General features: G+C 33.4%; 3 protein-coding genes across 3 annotated transcripts; 1 reads left to right on the forward strand and 2 right to left on the reverse strand.

The window, feature by feature from the left end:
* Positions 1-5,301: 5,301 nt before the first annotated feature.
* LOC108227059 (glutamate receptor 2.7) lies at positions 5,302-9,022 on the reverse strand. Its single transcript, XM_017402057.2, has 4 exons — positions 8,631-9,022; positions 6,881-8,172; positions 6,427-6,745; positions 5,302-6,357 (listed from the first exon to the last, which is right to left on the reverse strand). Exons 1-4 carry the CDS (start codon positions 8,905-8,907, stop codon positions 5,549-5,551), a joined length of 2,697 nt encoding a protein of 898 aa, XP_017257546.1. The 5' UTR covers positions 8,908-9,022; the 3' UTR covers positions 5,302-5,548.
* Positions 9,023-13,426: 4,404 nt separating this feature from the next.
* On the forward strand, positions 13,427-19,453 carry LOC108225302 (protein DCL homolog, chloroplastic). The gene is made up of 3 exons (XM_017400138.2): positions 13,427-13,895; positions 17,238-17,352; positions 19,086-19,453. Exons 1-3 carry the CDS (start codon positions 13,576-13,578, stop codon positions 19,260-19,262), a joined length of 612 nt encoding a protein of 203 aa, XP_017255627.1. The 5' UTR covers positions 13,427-13,575; the 3' UTR covers positions 19,263-19,453.
* A 2,643-nt stretch (positions 19,454-22,096) lies between these two features.
* Positions 22,097-23,123, reverse strand: LOC108226813 (transcription factor HEC1). The gene has a single exon (XM_017401806.2). The coding sequence runs from the start codon at positions 22,982-22,984 to the stop codon at positions 22,262-22,264; it is 723 nt and encodes a 240-aa protein (XP_017257295.1). The 5' UTR covers positions 22,985-23,123; the 3' UTR covers positions 22,097-22,261.
* Positions 23,124-23,321: the final 198 nt, after the last annotated feature.

Below are 23,321 nucleotides of genomic sequence, written 5' to 3' on the forward strand. Positions count from 1 at the left end.
ATCCTGAAGAACTATATACTCCTACGTACGGGAGCGTGGGAAAATAATGTGGAAGGACAGTAAGAGTTGCACTGTTGCCGCATCAAATTTGCAGAATCCGTGTGAAATAGTGGTGATCAATCATGGAGTTCCCTAATACAGATATGTGGGGTTTCCGAAACTGGAGATAGAGAATCTATCCTCAAAAATTTCAAATCCAACTCAAAAGATTTGCAATCGGGTACAAACATCAGGTACACTATACATAAACCTATCAAAATGCGACAACATAGATAAAAGAACAGCCAGCACGACATATAATGCATTCATTTCATTTCTGCAGAATGGAGCTTGAGAACAGCTGGAGCCTTCATTATGTAGGCTTTCAAACAAAATGACCAAGTAAATAAAAGTGATCCCTACCCAGCAACTTTCAAAGTGACACGTACTGGTTACCTTCCTTGATAATGAAAATGTTTTTGGTGGGGAACATTATTTGTGTACCCTGTTTTTTAGTTATTTCGAGTGAAAATTCATAATTATATGGTAACCCCTCCTGTCGTGTATGTTAATCATCTTATGATTGACTTGATGCATACTTGAGCAAAGAAAGTATAATCAACTCAGTGTTTTCTTCTCCTGTAACCTTACTATTATGATGTAATTGATACAATGATATCTGTGTTTTTTCCGGACATCGTGGTTCCACACATACACAAGACTGTTCCGGGTTCAAGTAAATCGGATCAACACTCTTCGACTTGAAGTGTGGGAGAAATTTTCAACATTTCTACGAATCCGTGACATGTAAACTGGAGCCTATAATAACTGTTATTCTCTCCAACTCAGCTACACATCATAGGACAATATAAACATATATATATATATATACAGTGAAATCACGGTTTGGAGAGAATCAGTTAATTAGATACATTGGGGCCGTTTGGCCAAGTTTAAAAAAAAGTGACTTCTTGCTTAAAGTAAAGAAGTGGAGTAGAAATGAAAAGTAAATAAGGAAAATGCTTGGTGCACATAATTGTGTACAAAAACATGTACATAATGACATGTGGCAGATTTTAATTGGATGGCCCCCCTGCATTTACACCAACCACCCCAATTAAAATCCACCACATCATTTGCCACATCCCTAGCACTACTCATAAGTTAATAAAGTGTTCGGAAAAGAAGCAGAAGCTGTGAGAGAGAAGCTAGCATTCTCAGCTTCTTAAAAGTGCTTCTACTTCTTTACACAAACGAGTCAAGAAAAGCAGAAGCCAAAAGCAGTTTCTGCTTCTTGTTGCCAAACAGGCCCATTGTCCACTAATTTCAACCGAAGTTACTCAATCTAAGTGAGTTCAGACGTTGCTTATATTACGCATATTTCCGTTCTATCTTATTCTATACATTCATTATTTGGCATACACTTTAATGCTTATATAAAATATGGTTCTATAATTTGTTTTTAAGATTTTTTTCTCCTGTTATTCAAAAAAAAATTAAAAATAAATTATAGAATTATATTTTAAAGGAGGATTAAATGCGTGCCGCTCTCTTGCATATACAACTCACAGGCGCGAAGGGAAAATAATATTTGTGAAACCTACACAAAAATCACATGAGGAATAGAGAGAGAGCGAAGGACGCAATGGAAAAGAAGACAGAAGAGAGCATAATTTGAAAGGAATGCATGGCCTTATAAGGTAATGTCGTCCCTGAAGTCATGAAAAAAACGCAGGGAAAGGACTGTAATAAGAGGAATAGTTTAGTGAGCTTAGGTTAGCCCCAATCTACGTGTCATCGTGTGTATGCATGTTGTTTCTTTAGTGTCAGGTGACTGACACCTGGGGTTTCTCTTGTTAAGATTTGACTCCCCCAGTCACACCACATGAACCACAGTGGCTATATATGCTATATTTTGTTTCCAATTTGTTTATTTTTTATGGGACAGGTGTCAACGCTGTGTTTTTTCACTTCCTCGTTTTATATTTTCCAAATTATAAGCAAAACTTAACGCTAGTAGTTTTGGCCTTCGGGATATGGGATCAGGAATCCGTTCTGCTCTTCGTATTGAAGCGGTTTATTTAGTTATCAAATCTTAATATATTTTCTTCAGAAGTAAAATTTTCATATGTCTTATTGAGTTAAGTTCTATGGAGTACAAAAAAAATTGGAGTATTGGATTACAAAGTTTGATAAAATGTAATCTAGTCATCTAAATTTCAATTTTTTTTTCTCAATAATATTTGTAAATATTTGACAACCTGCACATCATGTTCTGCAACATAAACATCGTCATCAAATGGTAGAATAATTACTTTTATAAATCATAGGACTCTATGTTCTGCAATATAACTAATAAGCAGAACAATAATCTTAATACTTGTTAAAGTTGAAAGATATTAATGATTAATTGACAATTATGTGCAAGACAACTTATAAATGATAGATTATATCAAAATTTGGATAATCAAAGATATTATATATGATCAAACTAAAAAATTATGATTTGTACTCCAATACTCCAATATTTTTATGTACTCCATAGAACTTAACTCTGTCATTATTTTCAAATTAAATTATATATTTATATATTTATTTTAATATTCATATTTCACAAATAAAATACCTAATTAAGGTTTATTAATCAAATATTTTTTAAGAAATGATAAATTCATAATTATGTTTATGTTACTGAACTACGTATAAAAATATTAATTTCATATTATAATTCAAAACATATAAATATATAAAATATATATTATCAAATAGTTTCTACGACACTTTTCCATAAGCATTTTCTCTAACAACACATTGACTTTGGGCAATATTTTCAAACGACACGTTATATGCATGAAGTACGTATTACTGAGTTGGAGTACTCAATTTATACTATTTCAAAAAAAAATTAAAAAAAATATTCTAAATATTAATTACTCCCTCTCCCACTTTAGTAGTCCTTTTTTTGCAAATTTCACTTGTATTAAAGAAATACTAAGTGTAATGTTATTATTATTGTCATCACTAAAATTGCAGTAATTATATATAAGTATAATCAAATTTTCAATCATTTCATTAGAATTTTATAGCTATTGAAAATATAATTTTTGAAAGTCGTGTGAATTAGTGACGGTCATAGTTGAAAATAATATAAAACTTATATCAGAAAAAAGAAAATTTATTATGAGAAATTTTATTTTAAAACGAGACTACTAAAATGGCAAGGAGAGAATATATAATTTTAAATTTATGATAATCGTTACCAGCCATAAATATAATACAATTCACTCAGATTTATAAAATGGATCAGCCGCCGCACGAAAGTTGAAATCATAATAAAAGAACAGTAACTTTAAAAAATATCTAGGCATATGATGTTCGTATATTTATTATTCAAAAGCAGATAAAGGTGGAGAATATGTTTATCCGCGGTTCAAGATGATTCAACCGGTCATTTTCCATCAATATGGACCAATTAAAATAAAGTTAAATTAACAAATATAAAACGATTGACGATTCTAATTAATTACATACGTGCATGCGTGCAGATGATTAATAATTTAATACACATATGTCATAGAGTATATGCACACAATGAAAACAACAGTAGTTGAGATAAAAGATATACTGGGACTGGAGATCTCAAGGGACCATCTATCATCTATGTGTGCGCATATTTATACGTATAACATTTCTGAACTCATAGAATTTCGACTGTCGAGGCTTAATCTGTGGCTGCCATTCACACTATATACACACACTCAGATTACAGCTGGAGGGATCTTTAAAAGTGACACCGAATATGAATTATTAAAGGGATCGAAAGATATTTCGATGTAAAGTGATGATGATATGGTAAAATTTGAGACGACGTATACATGCAAGAAATCTGATAGATTGAGATTCAATTTACAGCTCATGTCGAGATGTGCATGGCCGGTTGGCTCTGACATTAGTCCTAATCCGAGCCATTGTATTCGTTGGTTTATCTTAAATTTGAGTGAACAATGGATGGTGTGTTGCTATAGCTGCTTTTAGAGGTCGATTTTTGGACGATGCATATATTTGCATGCACGCAAATCGATCTGTGTGAATCGAAAGGGAGTTGGGCCGGGTCAGATGATCAGAGCAAGTGGGAGGGGAAGATAGAGATGTTTTCAACTTTTCGCTTATTATTTTGTGTGTTGTAATCGCCGTTTGACCTTTTCTGTGGTATTTTGTCGGCACAATCAACACACTTCACGTAACATTTTTCTCTAGCGGAAAAAGTTATTTAATGTGATTCTACATTAATCACGCATAATAAATTGACGATATTTCCTTGATTTTTCTTTTTACATGTCAATTCTTTTTCGGCCCTTCTTCTGTTTGTTTGTCTAAAACATCTCATCTTGATCTGCTGGATATCAAGGTGAAGTACTGGCCCAGCCCAAAACTAGGCCCAAATTAAAATACTTCCGATCTACAAAATCATCAGCTAAAAATGTAATATAAATAAAATGGAAAAATTAATTCTAAAGTCCCTGAACTATAAACACTTTTTTTTTCTAGGTCCCTGAACTATAAATGTCAATTCATAAGTAATTCAAATCTTTATTTTTTTTTATCCGGGTCCTTCCGTTAGATCAGGTTTGACGCCGTTAGTTTTTCCGGTGAACTTGGTCGGAAAAAGCTCAAATCCGGTGAGCTCGAATTTTCCAACGAGGCTAATTTGAACATTAAAAATCACGAAAATTATATGAAAATACTCATAATCACACGATCTATCAATCTACATCATTATAATTCGAATAAAAGCTATTAAAATGAAAACTAATATTCAACTCAAAATTCGGAAATTACCAAACCAAATTTTGATAGTATAGATGGATAGAGGATTGAAAAACGAGCAATTTGATTACTCAAACTTCAAATTTGGATACCGGAATCACTTATCTTTGATTCTCATGAACTTAAGAAAAACTAACAACGTCAAATCAGATTTAACGGAAGGACCCAAATAAAAAAAAATCAAGAGTTGAATTATTTATGAATTGACTATGTAAATGTTCTCGTCAAATGTCAACACTTTTTTGTGTGTTTTCAAGGCCAACACTGCCTTGGTCTGCTACTGGGGAGTGAGAAAAGGGTTTTTGTAAGGTTTGGTTTCACTTGAAAATAGATAATAAAAACATCAATTTCTCGTCTCCAGGTGTTTGGTTTTTTTGTTTGAGGAATCCTGTATGAAAGCTCCTGATTATTATCTGTCTTAATTTGGTTGAAAGCTCTGATAATCTATCTTAATTTAGTTGCTCTCCGGTTCAGCCATTATGGAAATAGATTAACTGAGCTAAAAAGATGTAATTGTTACTCTTCTAAAATAATCTCAACCTGTATTTACACAACACACATCAATCGTCCCGACTGTACAAATTGTTACACAACCTCTGAGAACAATAGTGTGTATTCTAGTTTCTAACTAGCTCACCTACTTGCATTTTATTTCTTCCAGGTATACAACTTGTATTGTGATACCATCTGGTGCACAATTTGTATCACATTTAAACACTTTGCTGCTCAACATTATTAACATCTATGTTTGGTTCCAGGCTGCCAATTCAATGCCCATTGAGTCTTGTGCTCTTTCAGAGGATGCAGATTCCTCTGTCGTGTCGCTTCGACTGAGAAATGATGAGGTCCATCTACCAATTCTCCTTCTTAATAGTATTCCCTGAGTGAAGCTCAAGATCAGAGGACTCGTCGTAAGAAGACGTGCAACTGAGATCAATAAGGCCACAGCAGATATGCAGCCCGAAATTATTAATAGGCCAGAGAAGGCCTCTGGGCCTAAACTTGTATCACCTGAGGATATATCTATTGATGATGAGTTGCAATTGGAAGCGGAAAGCATATGTTTTTCCAATTCAAGTATCTTTCCGCTCTCTGTTACTTTGAGAATTGCCTCTGAAATGTCATTAACTAAGGGTGAACCCTTGCGAAAAACAAAGCCAAAGCCGCCAAGTTTGTAGCTAGGCCCAGCCGTGGTATAGCCTTGGCAATATATTGCGAGGAACACTTTGGCGTGTGGAGCAACAAAATAAGCTGCTCTAATTTCTCCCTTTTCAAAGGCTTCTGGGTAGTCCCTGATTGAATTAATCTTTTTAATATTCTCTGGCTTGAAGTGTAGAACGTTGATCAGATATTGAACGATGAAAGAGTTTCCATTACATCCAACAGCTGCATTAGTCCTCTGGAGATACTCGATACTAACAAGAGATGGTTGGATTCTCTGGACAGTGATAATAGACGTAAGACTTGCAGTGAAACATACCGTCACCACGACAATAACAAATAACCATGTTGCCAACACAAATCGAGACAAATTGCTTCTAATTGATTCTCCTGCAACATTTTTTTCAGGTTAAATGCTAAGTACTTGAATGAGAGTTACTTTAAAGTGAAAATACTAACTTTGCGCGAAGGACAGAACCGTGACTGAGAACCAAAGCATTTTGCCAACATGGTGAGACACGGATGAGCTTTCAAAGTCTGGATTGCTCTCGACATTCTCAGTCAACCAGACGACAAATCCTGTATATAAGCTCATTACTGCCATCAGAAGCCACATTTTCATAGTAAAGGCGCGCAAGAACATGAAACTTTCCTTTGTGGAATCTGGTTTGACAGTCACTACCATGACCAGTCCAGATTCCATGTATGGTTGGGAAAATCCCGCAATTTTGTATCGATCTGCCATTATTTCTGTATCACCAACAGCTGCATCCAAGCGCTTGATCACAAATCAAGTTCACCATACAAGATTAAATAGAGAAAAAAAAAAAGAGAGCATCAGCAAACATCTTGCTACATCATACATGAAGTGTTAATTTAACCGTTTTGGTAAAATCTGTCAAAGAACTTGTACCTTATTATAAACATCAGCCACCATATCATCATATGAGCCATAGTAGGGAACAAATACATATGAGAAGTTATAGGAAAGTTGTTTAACCACAGCTTCGAAAACTTCAATTGAAAATCCAGCCACATTCGTCTCATTTTGATTCTGATCATACCTCACATTCACAAACTGATTAAAAGCACCCCTAGCAGGAACTCCGATCTTCATTGGTTTCTCTTTGTTACCTAAAAACCATCCTTCCGGAACCGTCTGTTCCCCACCAGGCCAATAAACTGAACCTAATTCTCCCACTAATCCATTTCCAATTCTCATATCCCTTCCTTTCTCCTCATTGAAATTAACTGAGAAACCAAACTCTGGTGACCAGGTTGCTATCTCTCTATAGCTTTTACCGATCACATTCATAACTCGGAATGTGGGTGGTTCTTCCAGTTTCCCATTGTTAAAGCTTATCTTTCCACTAAGGCCATTAAAATTGCTAGATAAAATGTTCTCAAACAAGATTTTTGATCCCTTCATTCCTTCTGCAGTTGCCATGGCATTGGCAATCATCCAAGTTGCATCATATGCTCGTAACGCATTGATGCTGGGATTAAAATGCTCTTCTTCAGGATACTCTGATATGTACTTTTTTCGGAACCTATGCTTAAACTCTTCAAATGAATCACTAGTGTCCACAAAGTTTGATTTGAAACCAATCACACCTTGCATGTTAGATATCACAGGCTGCCCTATTGAATCAAGTTGACTGGAAAGATCATCTGAAATGATCCAAACATAGCCTTTTCCCATCATTCCCATCTGGTTTGCTCTCTCAAAAAGCAGGATAGCAAACTCTAGTGAAGACTTTAGTATCACAAAGACCCTATTGTTTAGGCTTTTCAGCTTCAGTAGCTCATTGCTAATAAATGCGGCTGAATTCTTAAGAGAAGATACAGGAGGAAAAGTAAAGTGATGTTCAATCGTCGACTCAACATTCTGAAGAGACTCGGATAGTTCTGTGATCATAAGATCAGTTTCAGTGGAGAAAGCATTCCTTTGCTCATATATAGTTGTCAACTTTCTCCACTTAAAGTGTCCTACTAATGCAGCAATGCATCGCACATGGATTCGGATATCATGGCTCATTTGGATCAAATGCGGAGGCTCTGCTGGTGACAGACGCGGGGATATGGCAGTTGGAGGCAGAGAAATAACAGTGGTGCCATTGTTAAATCCCGAGACTAGGGAAGCTTCTTCCAAGGTCAATACTCCCAGGATCACTTGAACTTGTTTTTCTTCAACCAATTTTATCACTGCAAAAATATAGATAACAAATTAAATGTTATTTCAAAGCCTGAGCTAATAAACCAAGACTTTCTTGTATTGTATGAAGTCAAATTGTCCCAGTTTAAGCCTCCACTTCCTTTAAAAAATTATTTAGAAATGAAAACTTTGAATATTCCCTCACGTCTTAATCAAAAAGTCAACAGTACTAGTGAATTTTAAAACCGTGTTTGTTGGCAGACTACAATATTTTTAGTTGCTAAGAAAACTCAAAACATTAGGAAAAATCATCGCATTCTGAAGTGTGATGCTGAATTTATAGATGAACTTGCACCTGAAAACTTCTAGCATAAAAATCTTACACAAATGGTGGGAAAGAAATTACTGATTTTTAACATGATATCATCAGCTGTTCGCGCATACTTATTTATCAACTAATCCTGAAGAACAAAAGTTCCGGTATGCATTTATAAGCTGGTTACATTACCATCAGAAGCAGTGTGGACGAAGTTTCCATGCAAATCTTTGAGATGGATGGGCAGATTATAGCAAGTTGAGCTATAAAAATCTTGGACAGCCAGCTCCATAGCTATTTTTTGCTCTTTACCAACCCTTGAGCTCAGATCAAGCACTCCACCTATGCCGCCAAGAGTTACAAGATTGTTCATTGAGCAATTTTGATTCAATTCCATGTAAATTGTAGCTGTGGTTGATTTTGTCAGCAAGAGAAAGCACATGAAGCAAGAAAAGATTAGAAGAGACATCTCTGTATTCAAAGGATACTAATCTTGATGAATATGAAAAGGGTGGCTTGATTAATGTATATAATGTAGGACTGGGTAGTGATGTTCCATTCCAGAATGGACTTAGATTTTGTGATTTATTATTAAATAATGTATGTGTTGCTTCTTCCTTGCCACTTGCAAATTGACTGAGTAATCCCAATTCCTCTAAATCAGGCATCAGCATGCTAATATTACATTTATATACATGTATATGAAAATAATTATGTAAAAGCACTTTTTTTTTTTTTGGAAAACATGTAAAAGTACTTTTGTTCATGTCAGTTGCACAACAAAATAAAGACTTTATATAAGCTGGAATGAAGTAAATATGCAAGTTTATTTGTTAGAGCAAGTCCAACAATTGCTAGAATATCCTAGCAAGTGCCTTATAAATATAATAAAAAATAGTGTCATAGTGATTTATGACATCATTATGATGTATGAACTCCAACAACATGCCTTATAATTATGCTTTTTAATTAAACTAATAATTTATTTGAATTGGTGTCGGAGGGAAATGAAAAAGTAAGAGCACAGAGATGTAGTGGAATGGAGGGAAGTTAATATTTTATTGAGAAAATTGGTCTAGGACATGCATAGTAGTGCTCTAAAAATGAGGCATTTGTTGAATGTCCTAGTGATTTAACTATATGTTTAGCTCGTTTTTTGTTTCATAATCAGGTTGTAATTGACAGTTCGGTGGTTTGTCTCGGCTGGATTTCAGTAATATATTAAATTCTTCGCTTTTCGTAAAAAAAAAAACATTGTTGGAAAATACCTTAAATTTTGATTTAGCACATCAATTTAGGACACTCTTGGACTTGCTATTAGACACTACAAAAGACTATTTTAACTGCATTTTTTGCCTTTGTAGTAAATTAACAATTATTAAATATATAATTAACCCAAGTGACTTCAAGTAGTTGGGTTGTATGGCATAGCAAAATTAAACAAGATAAGAAAAACAAAAAGGAACACTAATTATTTTCAACTAGTTGAGAAGCCGCGCGTTGCGGCGGCCTATAAAAATTATATTAATGATTCAATATTAATATTTGTAGAATTATTATATTAATATTTGTAGAATGCAATAATTTTGTGGCTGTTTATAAAAAGTATATTAATGACTAAGAATTAATATTTGTAGGTCTTGATGTAATACCAATACTAATATATAAAATGGAAAAATTGGACTATAATTCATGTTGAAATAATAAAAATAAATTTATACATGTAATTAACAATTTAGAGCACGACGAATCTTAATTTTATTTGTGTTTTTTTTTAAAGTAATCATGTGTTTAGATTAAAAAATACTGTATGAACAGTTTTCACTTAAAAGTTGCCTGAACGAAGCAAACAGATAATGCATGAATAATTTTTTCCTGCGTACAAAGTAAGTCATATAAAAATTAACAATAACAAACATGTCCGATGAACAAAATAAATATTATAAAAGAATAACCAACAAACATATACATCACTAATAGTTAATTTATTGATATCATCCATCAATATCATGTCAAGGCTATATTCTTCTTCCGTATTTGGATTTGTCGACTCCCACATAGCATTTTATAACTACCTTTGCTTGCAACAACTTTTATTATTTTTTAAATACCGTATAAACAACCTTCACTTATCGTTGCAAAAGAACGGCACCACCAAGTTAGAAATCGAGCAAGAGAACTGCTAAGCCTACTTGGGTGTTGAGTATTTACTTGTAAGAACTTTATTCTTTGCACTGGATAGTTGCCACTTTGTAAAAAAATCCAGTAGTATGTTTTGATCAATCCTTTTTTCTGTGTTTAAGGTGGAGACCATCTATTCCTAATCTCCAATGGAAATCAAAAAAATCAATCCATTTAAAGTCCTCGACTAATTGGATCACTTCTTTGGTATTGGAAACCTCCTTATCTTCTTTTAGCAGCAGAAAATTCATTCCTCTTTGCTGCTCACCAGAGAGAGGTAGGGTTGTGGTATTGAGAGAAAAAAGTTGCTGCTCATCAGAGAGAGGTAGGGTTGTGGTATTGAGAGAAAAAAATTGTGTTTGGATGATCCAAAATCCTACAACCTATGAGGGTATTTATAAGTGCAAAGAAACCTGTGTGCTACTCTTTCCCATAATTAAATAATCTGAAACAAAATTAGATTAAAACTTTCAAGATGTTATATTCCATAAATAATCTGAAACAAAATTAAATTCTGAAACTTGCTTCTTATATATCCGAAACTAAAAAAGGTAGTTCTAATTTTTGATATTTTTCATCCAAAAATTTAAGAAAATTAGAAAAATAGAACGGAGCGATGTGAGAGGCGCCACCTACACGCCCCTCGCTTCTCCTTTATATAATTATATTGATTGAACTAAAATTTAAATAATCATTAAATATAAGACATTAAAATTTGTATTAAAATTTTAATTAAAAATATAATAGTATGTTTGCATATTTTATTCGAAATATCGTGATACCATATTTTTTATATGTATTTCAGTTGTAGAGTACTATTTAACCATCCTAGTTTTTATATAGCTATTTTGTTAAAAATTAATAATTCAAATACTAAAATATACAAATATATATATATAAACCTTTTAAGATATATATATATATTTATTTATTTATTTTTATGTGGTAATCATTTTTCATATTAATAGAAAAATTTTGTGGAATGATTAGGATCCCGCGGACTGTTATGATATATTTTTTTTGTTAGGATTTATGATTTTTTTTTGTCAGGGATTTATGATATTATTTTTTTTTTTTTTTTTGTAAAGTCTACATACACGTAGATGAATTGTATCGAAATACAATAAACCGCATCAGGGATTTCTTTTTTTCAAGAAAGTTTATCATCTAACCGAAAATCATGCAAGCATAACTCCGGACGCTTAGACAATAAAGCTTAAATGAATAAGTAAAGAAAACCCATAAGTCCCATAGCTTCCAGAGTATCCTGAAAAAACAAATCAAACAAAACCTAAATCAACATACAAAAAAATCACACACATATAAGTTTAATTAAAGTAAAATAGAAAATCTAATAAAAGCAAAACAAATATATATATATATATATATATTAAAAATAGATAGAAAATAAAATAATATAGAAATATTAATTAATTTCTAACCAAAGGAAAATCCTTTGGTTAGACACATAAAAATTAATTTTTTTGGCACAATAAAAATTAAAATTTAAGTGAGGATTAAAGGATGAAATATAATTAAATATAATTAAATAAAATGATCATCAAAATGGTCAATAAGCCATTAAAAGTGACATCCACAATTGGAACAAAAAGCCATAAAAGGCACGATTAAGCCATTAAAGGCACAATAAAGTCATCATTAATGACACCCATTAATGGTTTTTAAATTTTGAATCTTTGAAAAATAATAAAAGTAAACAATTTTCAAATTTGGATGGTAATTGATTATAACTTAAGAAAAGTTGACTAATCTCCATAATATACAGACAACACATTTAAGGAGCATTAAAACACATTTAAGACATATAAATCCAAAACCAATTTCAAATTTAAATTTATCAATTTATCAATTTAAGATAATTCATTTGTATATAAACGGTCAATTAATTATTCAAATTAAAGCATAATTTACTCAAATTAAAAACGAAAATACAAGTTAATGCATGTAGTGGAAAGTCAAATTTCGAGGATAAGCAAATTTAAAAAGGAGTCAACTATCCATTCAAAAATAACTGATTTTAAGAATTGCAATTACTACTATTAAAACCAAATAATATTCAAAATTACAAATCTAAAACTAGAATCACGGAATAAAATTAGTCAGTCAGGCTAATCTAATATTGCAACACGCACTAATTAAGTCACCAGTGCACCGGCTCCACTGTCACCATCCAAGAACCGCAAACAATTATCATGAACACGAAAAACTAAAAATCGAACATGAAGATACAAAACACCAAATGTAACTGATCCTATATATAATAAAAGATCGATAATATCTATCCAATCTTTTCAAGTTCGGACAAAAATAGATAGAAAAAGATGAAAAATGGATACGAAAACAACCCATACAATAATAAATTTAAGCACACAATTATACATAATCATGAAATATGAATCATCTCACAATAATATATACAGTAAAACAAAAACCAATCACATAATCATAATCATGTAGGTTTATGTTTTGAAAAGATCACACCTGTTTTTTTTAAGTATTTCCGCAGATCTCCAAGAAAATTTGCTGATGAAGGAGGTGTTGACAGCGTAGATGGCGTTGCCCAAAGATTAGTTTAGAGTCGGATATTCTTTCCTTAGCCATGACGCTTAGATCAAAGATTAAAAGTTAAAAAGATACGTTAAAAAGAAATGGTTGGAACTCAATATTAGAGAGCTTATGGCTAGGATTTATGATATTTTTTTAAACCAACTAATAATATGATATTTATGTCTGTCATAAAAAGAACAACTAATTAACAATAATTTTGATCAAAAAGTTCCAATTTTATCTACCATCTATCTGTTCATCTGACTGATATTTAAGCCCTTCCAAACAGTATCATCAGCAGCAAGAAAATGGTGAGAATCTGATTAGTGATAAGAAATGATAAACATACATATATAACCACCAAAATCTCTCACATTGTTGTAGCATAATGGCTTATTGTTGTATATCACCACAAGGGCTTCGTCTTCATAAAAACCCCATCTTTATAAACTTATCCTCTTACTTTTCTCCTACCCATCTCTCTTTTCCTTGTAATTCACCCCGTTTTTGCGCCCTCAAGGCAACAAGTAGTAATCAAGATTCCTATGGCTCAAATTTGTTGCGAAAGCCGGTGAGTAAGGAGGCTGGGAGAGATTTTGACGAGGAAGAGAGTGAAGAAGAAGAAGAGTTGGTTGATTGGGAAGACAAGATTCTTGAAGATACGGTTCCACTTGTGGGGTTTGTCAGGATGATTCTTCACTCTGGCAAGTAAGTTTGATTTTTATTCGCGAGAATTTAGTCTAGTCCTCTTCTTGATCCTCAATGTGGCATTTGTGTGTTAGTATTTGAAATTAGGTTGTTAAGTATAATAAATTTTAATTACAGTATTGTTAAGCAGACTTATATGATGTTATTAGCCATTTGGGTGCTCAAGTTTGAAGCTTTGTATGCTTGGTTAGGAAAGGAGGGAGTTGGGGGGTTGGGTTTGTTTGATTTGGTTTATTATGCGACTGGAGTTGTTGTAGTTCAATGCAGCACTTCTAAAGAAAACTTAAAAGTTTATGTTTGGTGGGAGCGGGGATGCTAATAGGGCCAACATTATGAGAGTTGTAAGGTAGTGAATCTTGTGTAAATTAATCGGGTCTAGAGAAACTTTCATGGGCTTGAGAATAAAATATTGATGATTTAAGAATAGCATAGTGGTCAAAGGTGCATGTACAATGTATTCCTTCCCTTGACTAGGTCATGGGTTTTGATTCTCGTTTAACGCATCCCCTGTAGAAATATATATGATCATCAAACAAGGGATAAAGAAGTTGGATAGTTATGGTTTAATCATATTGTTTGCTTGCCTAATGATGTACATTGCTTGAAGATCAAACACATGATAATATAAGGCGGGTCGGAATACTCTTAAGTCAGTCCTATAATTATATTTATATATATATATATATATATATATATATATATATATATATATATAATATATACGCCCTGATGAGAATGAACCTTGAGCAGTGTTATTAAAATTCGCACCCGAAGCGATGTGAAGCGACTTCGCTTCCGTGTGCATTGAGAGCCCAGTGCAGAAAGTGCAGAAAAGTTCTCTTTTTATCACATGTTACCTGGGGTGTTGATTGAGTGGTTTTTTTTAAGAAAACTGGTCTTTGTAATTTTTTTCTTCCTTCTCCTATATACATACTGGTTCTTGAACATATACACACTGATAATACACATATGTGTAAGATTCTTGTATATATAAACTGATTTGTTTGTGTACTGATTTATATGTATAATACACATCTTTCTTCTTGTTTATATCAATATCGTTTAAGTTACTTTGTATACTGATTTCTTTTTCCTTCTTCCTGATCTGATTCATTATTAATTGCGACACATTCACTGGTTATACTTGCAATACTTATTAAATGATCATACATATACTTGTATACATATTACCAGTGACGGAACTAGAGCAAATATCTAAGGGGGACCTTCCTGCGCGAAGCGCGGGAATTTTTTTTCACTAAATCATGCAAAGAAGCAAAATATGACAGAGCATACAAAAATAGATTGACGAGATATTACCTGTAATTTTTCATTCGTCATCCTTCAACACGTAAATGGGGTAAATCAAGTCTTCGAGTTGTCATATTCTGGAAATGTTGGATAATCACTTCATTATCAATACCCATAAGCACATCTTTCTCGACATAGCACATCAAACACAAAGTATACATAAGAATATTACTAAAGTAAAGCTTGAAATGCATTACTAATTACTTGTAAAGATGATCGAACCTGGAGATGAAGAGCTCTTGGATCATTGATGCAAAGATGATGTAAAGATAAGGCAATATCTGCTATGACAAAATAAGCGCACGTATGTACTGGCAACAAAAATACTCTGCCCTCAGTATACTTAATATCTAAAAAAAAATAATTATTTTTTTCAAAATTCTGGTGGGGGCCCCGGACCCCACAGGACCCCGCCTGCCTCCGTCCCTGCATATTACTGACTACATTTTGTACAGTATACTGAGTGCTAACTACTAAATCTTAAGTATACTGATTTGTGAAACATTCTTGAGGATCCTAATCATAATTGTGTATGAAGAAGATGATTTTGTGAATCTTGGTGATGAAGAAGAATAATGGACCAACTTTGCATTTATTTGTTAATTACATTAAAATATTCTAGGCTTGGATCTGTGATGATACAGTTGGTTGCTTTATCATAAATGACAATTTAGTTTTGCTTATGAATGTCTTCTCATGAATAAATCTGTAATATTTTGTATTATATACCATGAATATATGTATATTTATTTGAATTCGATGAATCCGCACATGCCGCCGCACTCAGCGTTGAAAATTATGTCGCAGGAGGCATTTGCGCTTCAGTGTGCATATTGTGTTTAATAACAGTATAACACTAACTGTGAGAACAAAAACAAATCACCAACATAACTTGTGCAAATAACTAAATTTCAAAAATATATTAAATTTTGGTGACCTGTGCATATGATTTTCTTGACTTGCTTTGGTTCACATTATGAGTTTAGTTCTCAGTTCTCATTCAATAATTAGTTCGGTTACTCGTTGATGCACTTGGCTCTATGTATAGCGTATTAATCAAATAGAAACCCTATTTTGTAAATGAAACTAAAAACTAATTATTTAATTTAAACCATCAACAATTATATACAAAATAAGTAATAAAAGTTTCACTGTTCATATTAGTTGACATTTAACAAAGGAATAAAAAATTCAAGATTTTCATTCACAGTATGCTATGAATCTTGTGTAAAAAGAACAGACTTTATATGTGGTTCATCAACAGACTCCTTGGTGCTAGACAATGCATGTCTATTTAAGAGGTTTAGGGAAAGAATAAAAGAAGATGGGTTTTGCCTACATAAGATTTTAAAATCGGGCTATGTCAGTAACAAGTTGAATAGAGTCGGGCTGTTTTCGACATGCCACCTGGCGAGTTTGACACGCCCTCAGCGATGTCGGGGCTAAGTCGCCGAGTCGGAGTCGGACACAGGCACCTTCCTAGCTGAGTCTGTGCTTCCTAGTAATAGCTCCTAATTACTCTAAACAAGCACATTTATGCTTGTGAGAGCTATACATAGTTGTGGCATGGTTATGCATGACAACTTGTGGAAACAAAGATTTATTTTTGATAAAACACGAAAATATAGCTTGGGTGTATTGACCGCAAAAAACGCACTGCGCCACTACCCCAAGGCTTCCCAACTGCAGAAAGGATTAAACTATGGATCGGAACCCATAAAAGACACACAAATCAATATTGATATCTAAATCACTGCATATTAATCAAGTCTAGTTATAATATGCAGGATTGCCATGTTTGTATAAGGAATACGGACCCTAATTAAATAAGCTAATGGACCAGGCCCAATAACCATTGAGCTTGTTATATAAGCTACTACACACTAGCCCCGCATAAAACAAAATTTTTTAATTCTCTTTAAACTAAATAAAAAGACACTAATTATTTAAATATTTTAAAAACTTTCAGTTACGTTCCTCATCACATGGTTTTAACTTTCAGTGTTTTTACATGGGGTTTTGGTGTAACAGGTATGAAAGTGGTGATCGATTAAGCCCAGAGCATGAAGAAACTATCATAGAGAGGTTGCTTGCATACCATCCAGAGTGTGAGAAGAAGATTGGAAGTGGTGTTGATTACATAACGGTATCTCTTTCTTTCTCACACAAACGCAAGCACACACATATTAATATGTTGAAATTAAAACTCAAAGATATCGATAAGATTTCAGCATTTGAACAGGTCAAGACTATAGCTATTTATTGGGATGTAGTCATATTAAGCCTCTTTTATAGCTTTATTTTAAGTTTTAACCAAGTAACTACATGTAAGTATGTAACACAATTTCGTTATGTAAAATTTCTAGAGCTTTATAATGGACAGGAACTCAGTAGGATTAGATAAATATCAAATTGCTACTAAAATGCAGATCCGGCAACTATTCTAGGTATAAAATAGAAAAATTATTGTAGATCAGAGTCAGAATATATCTTACATACACAGATTTGTTAAGCTTATCTTTGTAGATCGACGAAAGGTTATATATACTCTTTGTAGACCTAGAGTGGCTCTTTGTGACTTGACAGTTTAACCTAAAAACTTATCCCTTGTAATGTTTATAATTTATAAACAGAACTTGTGCGGAGATTATATAGAGAATTCAATGCATCACATTAAATACTCTCTTGAAGTTCTTTGTAACTTGTAAGACACAACAAAGCCTAATCCATGGCAATATCCACACCTGCTATATGTACTCCCAGGGGGGTCTAAGCCAATAGCATTTACAACATGAACACAATAGTATAAGCAAAAGTTTGACCATGGAACCTGCACGTAGCGGAGAAGAGATGTGGAAAAAAGAGTGACTGAGATTAGATTGCAAGTGATGCTGATGTCACAGAGAGTTCATCTACTGTTTAGAAATCAGCTCTCCGAGTAGTTTACAGACGCTAGTTGATTTGGTTGGAAACCATAATAAAGTAACATAAAACATGTCAAATTTTTTAAAGAATTTACTGAACAGGTGGCTTTAATTAAATGCATATAGTTTGCTTCCGTTCTTTCCTTATGAACCCCCATTCCAACTTATATGTTTATTTCCGTTTTTCCTCCAGTGTCTAAGTCTAGGCTCTTTCTCATCTCAGTAGCATATTAGTCTTATAAAGAATCATGTCTAGTATGAATTTCTCATCTGGTCACTTTGTGCTATTGGATTAAATTTAATAATAGAAGTAAATATTGAATTAAATTGTTTGATATAAGTATGTTGGTAATGAAGTGGATAGATTTTGTTCATATTAATATGTCTTCCTGTAACCTTAAAACACATATAGAGTTGACTGTTGAGATCAATGTCAAAAGGATGTGATGAGGAACGAAAGTGTAGAAGATTTATATATAAGATTAACTGGTTATATTTTATTTAATTTAAAGATAAATAACATATTTATCTACATGCTTTTATAAGTGGGATTAGTATACTATTATATAAGTAGTTTTATATATAATAAACCCAATTGTTTATGGGCCTTGGTCCGTTAGGTTATTTGATTATGGTTTCTATCCCTAGACCCTAGTAATACCCCAGTTGTTAGCACATTCTTATTGTCATTTTTGTCAAGAATTAAAAGAATTCTTACTGTGAATTTGAAAATAATTACGGGTAAACGTTGCTTGTAACAAGAGAGTGCAGATACTGTTTTTTAGTTTCCTTCGAACAACCTTAGCCTTCCTTCCATCTATTAATTATCTAGAAGGAATATTAATGATCATTACCGAAATTTGGTGATAAATAATAAATCTTAATACTTGTACATTCAACTTATTTATATGGTATAATGCTGAATGTCTTCGGTGTTAATCTCCTTTTTTGACAGATTGGGTATCATCCTAATTTTGAAAGCTCTCGCTGTTTGTTCATAGTCCGGAAGGATGGTGAACTGGTAGACTTCTCATACTGGAAATGCTTGAAAGGGTTGATAAGGAAAAAATATCCACTGTATGCCGACACCTTTATTCCTAGGCATTTTCGGCAGGGTAGGCGTAGAGATTGAACAGGTTTACATTTTAAAGTCTGCTATCTATTCCATGTCTTTCCTTACCATATTTATTTGTGTGCCATTATCTTTTTTCATGCAACCATCTGAATTAGAAGATGAAATTCGGGAATTGTATGCATAGGAAATTGGGAAGGAAGATAACTAAATTTGTGGTTTATATGAATTGCCAGCTTATCCGCTCCTGATATCTCTCTCAGGTTTAGCTTTATAAGGAGTGTTACATGAATTCAATTTAAATTTCTCTTTGAGTTGGAAATATTAACTCGGGAATGATTTTTATGGAAGAATATCAAGGCTTGTTTTATATAAATAGAAATATTTTTTATTATATAAAATCGAGCATTTAGTAATTATCATTTGTGTCCAAAGTTGATTACGTGTAGAAGTAATGCGTAGGGTAGTAGAAATTAAAAAGTGTATATTCCTGTAAATAGGAAATAATATAAGGCAAATTTATAGTTTTCTGCTGAGAGTTTTTCATCAAACTTAGTAACTATATTGAAGATGGACAAATGAGGAATGACTCTGTTCTTGGATCTATTTTGATGATGTCTAGAATTTTGCATCTACCAGCGGCTCACAAAATTCCTGTACTCCACTTTATATATATGCCGTGAAAATTCATTTTAGTGGTTTTTCTTTTCATCAAACATGGATTGTTTAAATTTATTCAAGTAACTTTCGTCTTCAATAATTTTCTATGTGTATGCCTCCGATTTCAATCAGCTTCATTTTCAATGATCATTGTCACTCATTCCGTAGCTCCTGTATGTATAAAGTATGTAACTCATAAAAGATCCGGCACAGCAAAAGTAAAGCTGCAGACAACGGTCTGAATAAGTTTGCAACCTAGAGCCTGTTTGGCTGAGATTAATATTTTGGTATACTTTTGCTATTTGGCACGCACTTTAATGCTTCTATAAAATAGTTCTATAACTTATTTTTAAGATTTTTTTTTCTGAATAAAAATTTAATAGTTAAAATTTTATTCAGGAATTTTTTTTTTAAGAATAAGTTATAAAACTATTTTGGAGGAGCATTAAAGTGTGTGGCGCTCCTCTTGCGTATACAACTCAGGGGCGGGAGTAGCTTATCATACAGATTCAAGGTTTAGAACCTGTGCCAACATGCTCCTGGAGACATAAAGTTAAGTTATATGATGGAAATGTTAAAACCTGCACATGAGTTTGGGAGGGTAGAATTGCCATATTGTAAGTTATAGTATATGGAGGGAGTATATGATTATGAAATACAGTCAGTTTGATATGTGCTTAATTGAACCTTATGAACAGTGATACATCTACTAATCATTTGCAGTTTTGCACACATCACAGTGATTAACTACATTCTGTCTATTTTAACGTTATCTGCTAGTAATTCTTTACCTGTAGCAAAATTTATTAACTAATATATTAGAATTTCATTGTGTAATTCAATCATCGTAGGCTAATGCCTATAACAATCAGGTGCATAAACAGCAGTGTACAATTTTAGCTGGTGTAAAAATAAAAAATTTATAATAAAAATTTCATTACTACTGTTTTCATTTGGCTTTGAGGCTGCGCGATGCACGCTGTAATACAATGGTTTTTATAATATTTTTCTTTTATTGTATTTGTTTTAATATCTTATTTCATTTTAAAATAATATTTACGTGAATATATGTTTTCTAACCAATATAGGTATAGTTTTTAGGTCCATTTTAACTAATATATTTTTATTGAAAATGTCGAAACCATACATAAATAAATATGGATGATAGATATGTTTTAATGAAAATGTTCAAGAAATTCATAAACCGGTTCCAAATGCTGGAGGTCAAAAATTTTAATGGATTTTTCTAGTGTGTACCATGGGTAATTTATGTCGTATGTCCCCCTCAATGACCAAAACAATCACTTACAAGAACAATGATAAATTTTTATCTCAGAATTACAGTAATAAATTAAAACAAACATGATCTCAACGACTATAACAATTAGGTGAAAACAAGACTCGGAAAAAAAAGTGAAAAATACCTTGAGAAAAAAAGTGAGGAGATAATCTGATGCGTAATGGCACATAGGAGGGGAAAATGAGTAGGCTGATGGTTTCACGTGTGGAGGAATGGCGGTGACAGCGTCATTATTGTAGTGGAATTCTTAACAACCACCGCATTTTGTCAGTCATTCATGTGGACTCCTCAAATGCATCTAAACAGAACGAGTTGACCCTTGTGAATGTGTTCTGATATGAATATTTGTGATTGTGAAGACTCATCGAATTTACTCGAATTACAATCAAGTTTCACAGAAAGCCTGTGTTGTAGTTTGACCACCTTGGGAGGAGATCTAGCTGACACTGCATAATTGCCTCATGGCCCCAGGACAGAATACAAAATGGCCCCAAGCTTGATCCTTTAATCCTCAAAGGGTCAACCCCATCAACATTGCCTGTTTGTTGTAAATGTAGTATTGTTCAAACTCTTATAATTTTGTCACCACTGACATTGCCAAGTTCAGGACCTTCGTGAGCCCTCGTCTATGACTATCAATGTTAAATTCAGCAACTACCACTGCAACAAACAAGTCTATCGATGACGGATTAAAACCTAATTTCCGTCGTAAAAAGACTTGTTTGTTATAGTGTACCTAACAACTACCACTACCACTACCACAAAGAGGCCGATTGAAACCTAAAATTCCACAATGCTATTTATGACGGATTGAAACCTAAATTTCGGTCGTAAAAAGACATGTTTGTTGTAGTGTACAGAATCTACCAAATCAGAGATGTATCATCACAAACTGATGGTCTCAATGCTCGATCAAGAAATATAACAAAAAAACTTAATTAACTGGTAGTCTATATTATTTCACAGCAACATAACCTCAACAGAAACAAAAAAACTCAAAACTTCGAAAGTTAAGACTATACAACAAGAGTTGCTGATTAAGGGGCTCTTTAGCTTTCAGTAGAAACTTGCATTTACACTATCACTACCACGTCTTCAGTTATTTGTCTAGTAACTGTTGGTAACCTTTTGTTGCCTGCTGCATAGGAATGAAACTCGCACTCGACAATGGCACTGGAGACCCTATTCCCGGAGCTGGCCTATTCGTCCTTTCCAGCGTTTGCACCTGATTCTGCAAGAACTTAATATAGTGGATGGCTTCATCTAACATTGAGGCTGTGTCCATCTCTGTCCCTCTCGGAACAAGCCTCTGCAGTATCCTAAGTTTCTCGCTAATCCTTTCTCTGCGGTGTCTTGCAGCTATGGTCTGAGGGTCTTTTGATATCTTCACATTCCTTCTCTTGGGTGGCTTCACTGATTCAGGGTCAATATGAATCGGCTGCATAGCCGCTATCCTAAATATCATCTCCTTCATTCCAGCCATCGCGTTTTGCTTCTCCTCTTGGCGAGGAGACTCCTCTTCGTTCCTCCACGGCCCCTTGTTCGAGTTAGATAAGATACGATGCTCCGCAGATTCTTGACCGGATGGATAGCCTGCGAAACAAATATTGTCCGATGGCCTGTTGATAAAAGTTGATGAGTTTTCAGTAGAGTGATGCAGGACACTTATTTTGCTGGTGCTAATATTATTTTCTTGCGGAAATTCCACATGGGGTAGTGGTATTTCAGGGACGATATCGAAATCGGAAATTTCGTCCGTCTGCATCATCATCAGCACATCTATTTGGTCCTCCGGAACAGATTTCAGCATCTCAGTATCCATAGCTTATAAACCACCCTTATATATAGTGAACCCTTATATTAAAAAAGAAAAAGAAAGGGAAAAAGAAAGTGTCACTCTATTTGTTTCCAAGCATCAGGGAAAGTGTGAATAGGTACAGAGTAATTAAAAGCTGATGCAAAAGACTAGGAGTTTTATCAGAAGGTGCAGTGAAGAGAAGAAGGAAACGTTAGGGTTAGATGAGAAGAACTGAATAGTAACAGTGACGTGAAGAGTCTATCAATTGCTAGACTTTATACAGCAAGTGGATGAATATTCTGGTGTAAACACGTTGGTGACAAAAATAAAACAGAAAATATTTTTCCATTTGTAATTATCC

The sequence above is a fragment of the Daucus carota genome, chromosome 6 (assembly GCF_001625215.2).
Source record: "Daucus carota subsp. sativus chromosome 6, DH1 v3.0, whole genome shotgun sequence".
Lineage (NCBI taxonomy): Eukaryota > Viridiplantae > Streptophyta > Magnoliopsida > Apiales > Apiaceae > Daucus > Daucus carota.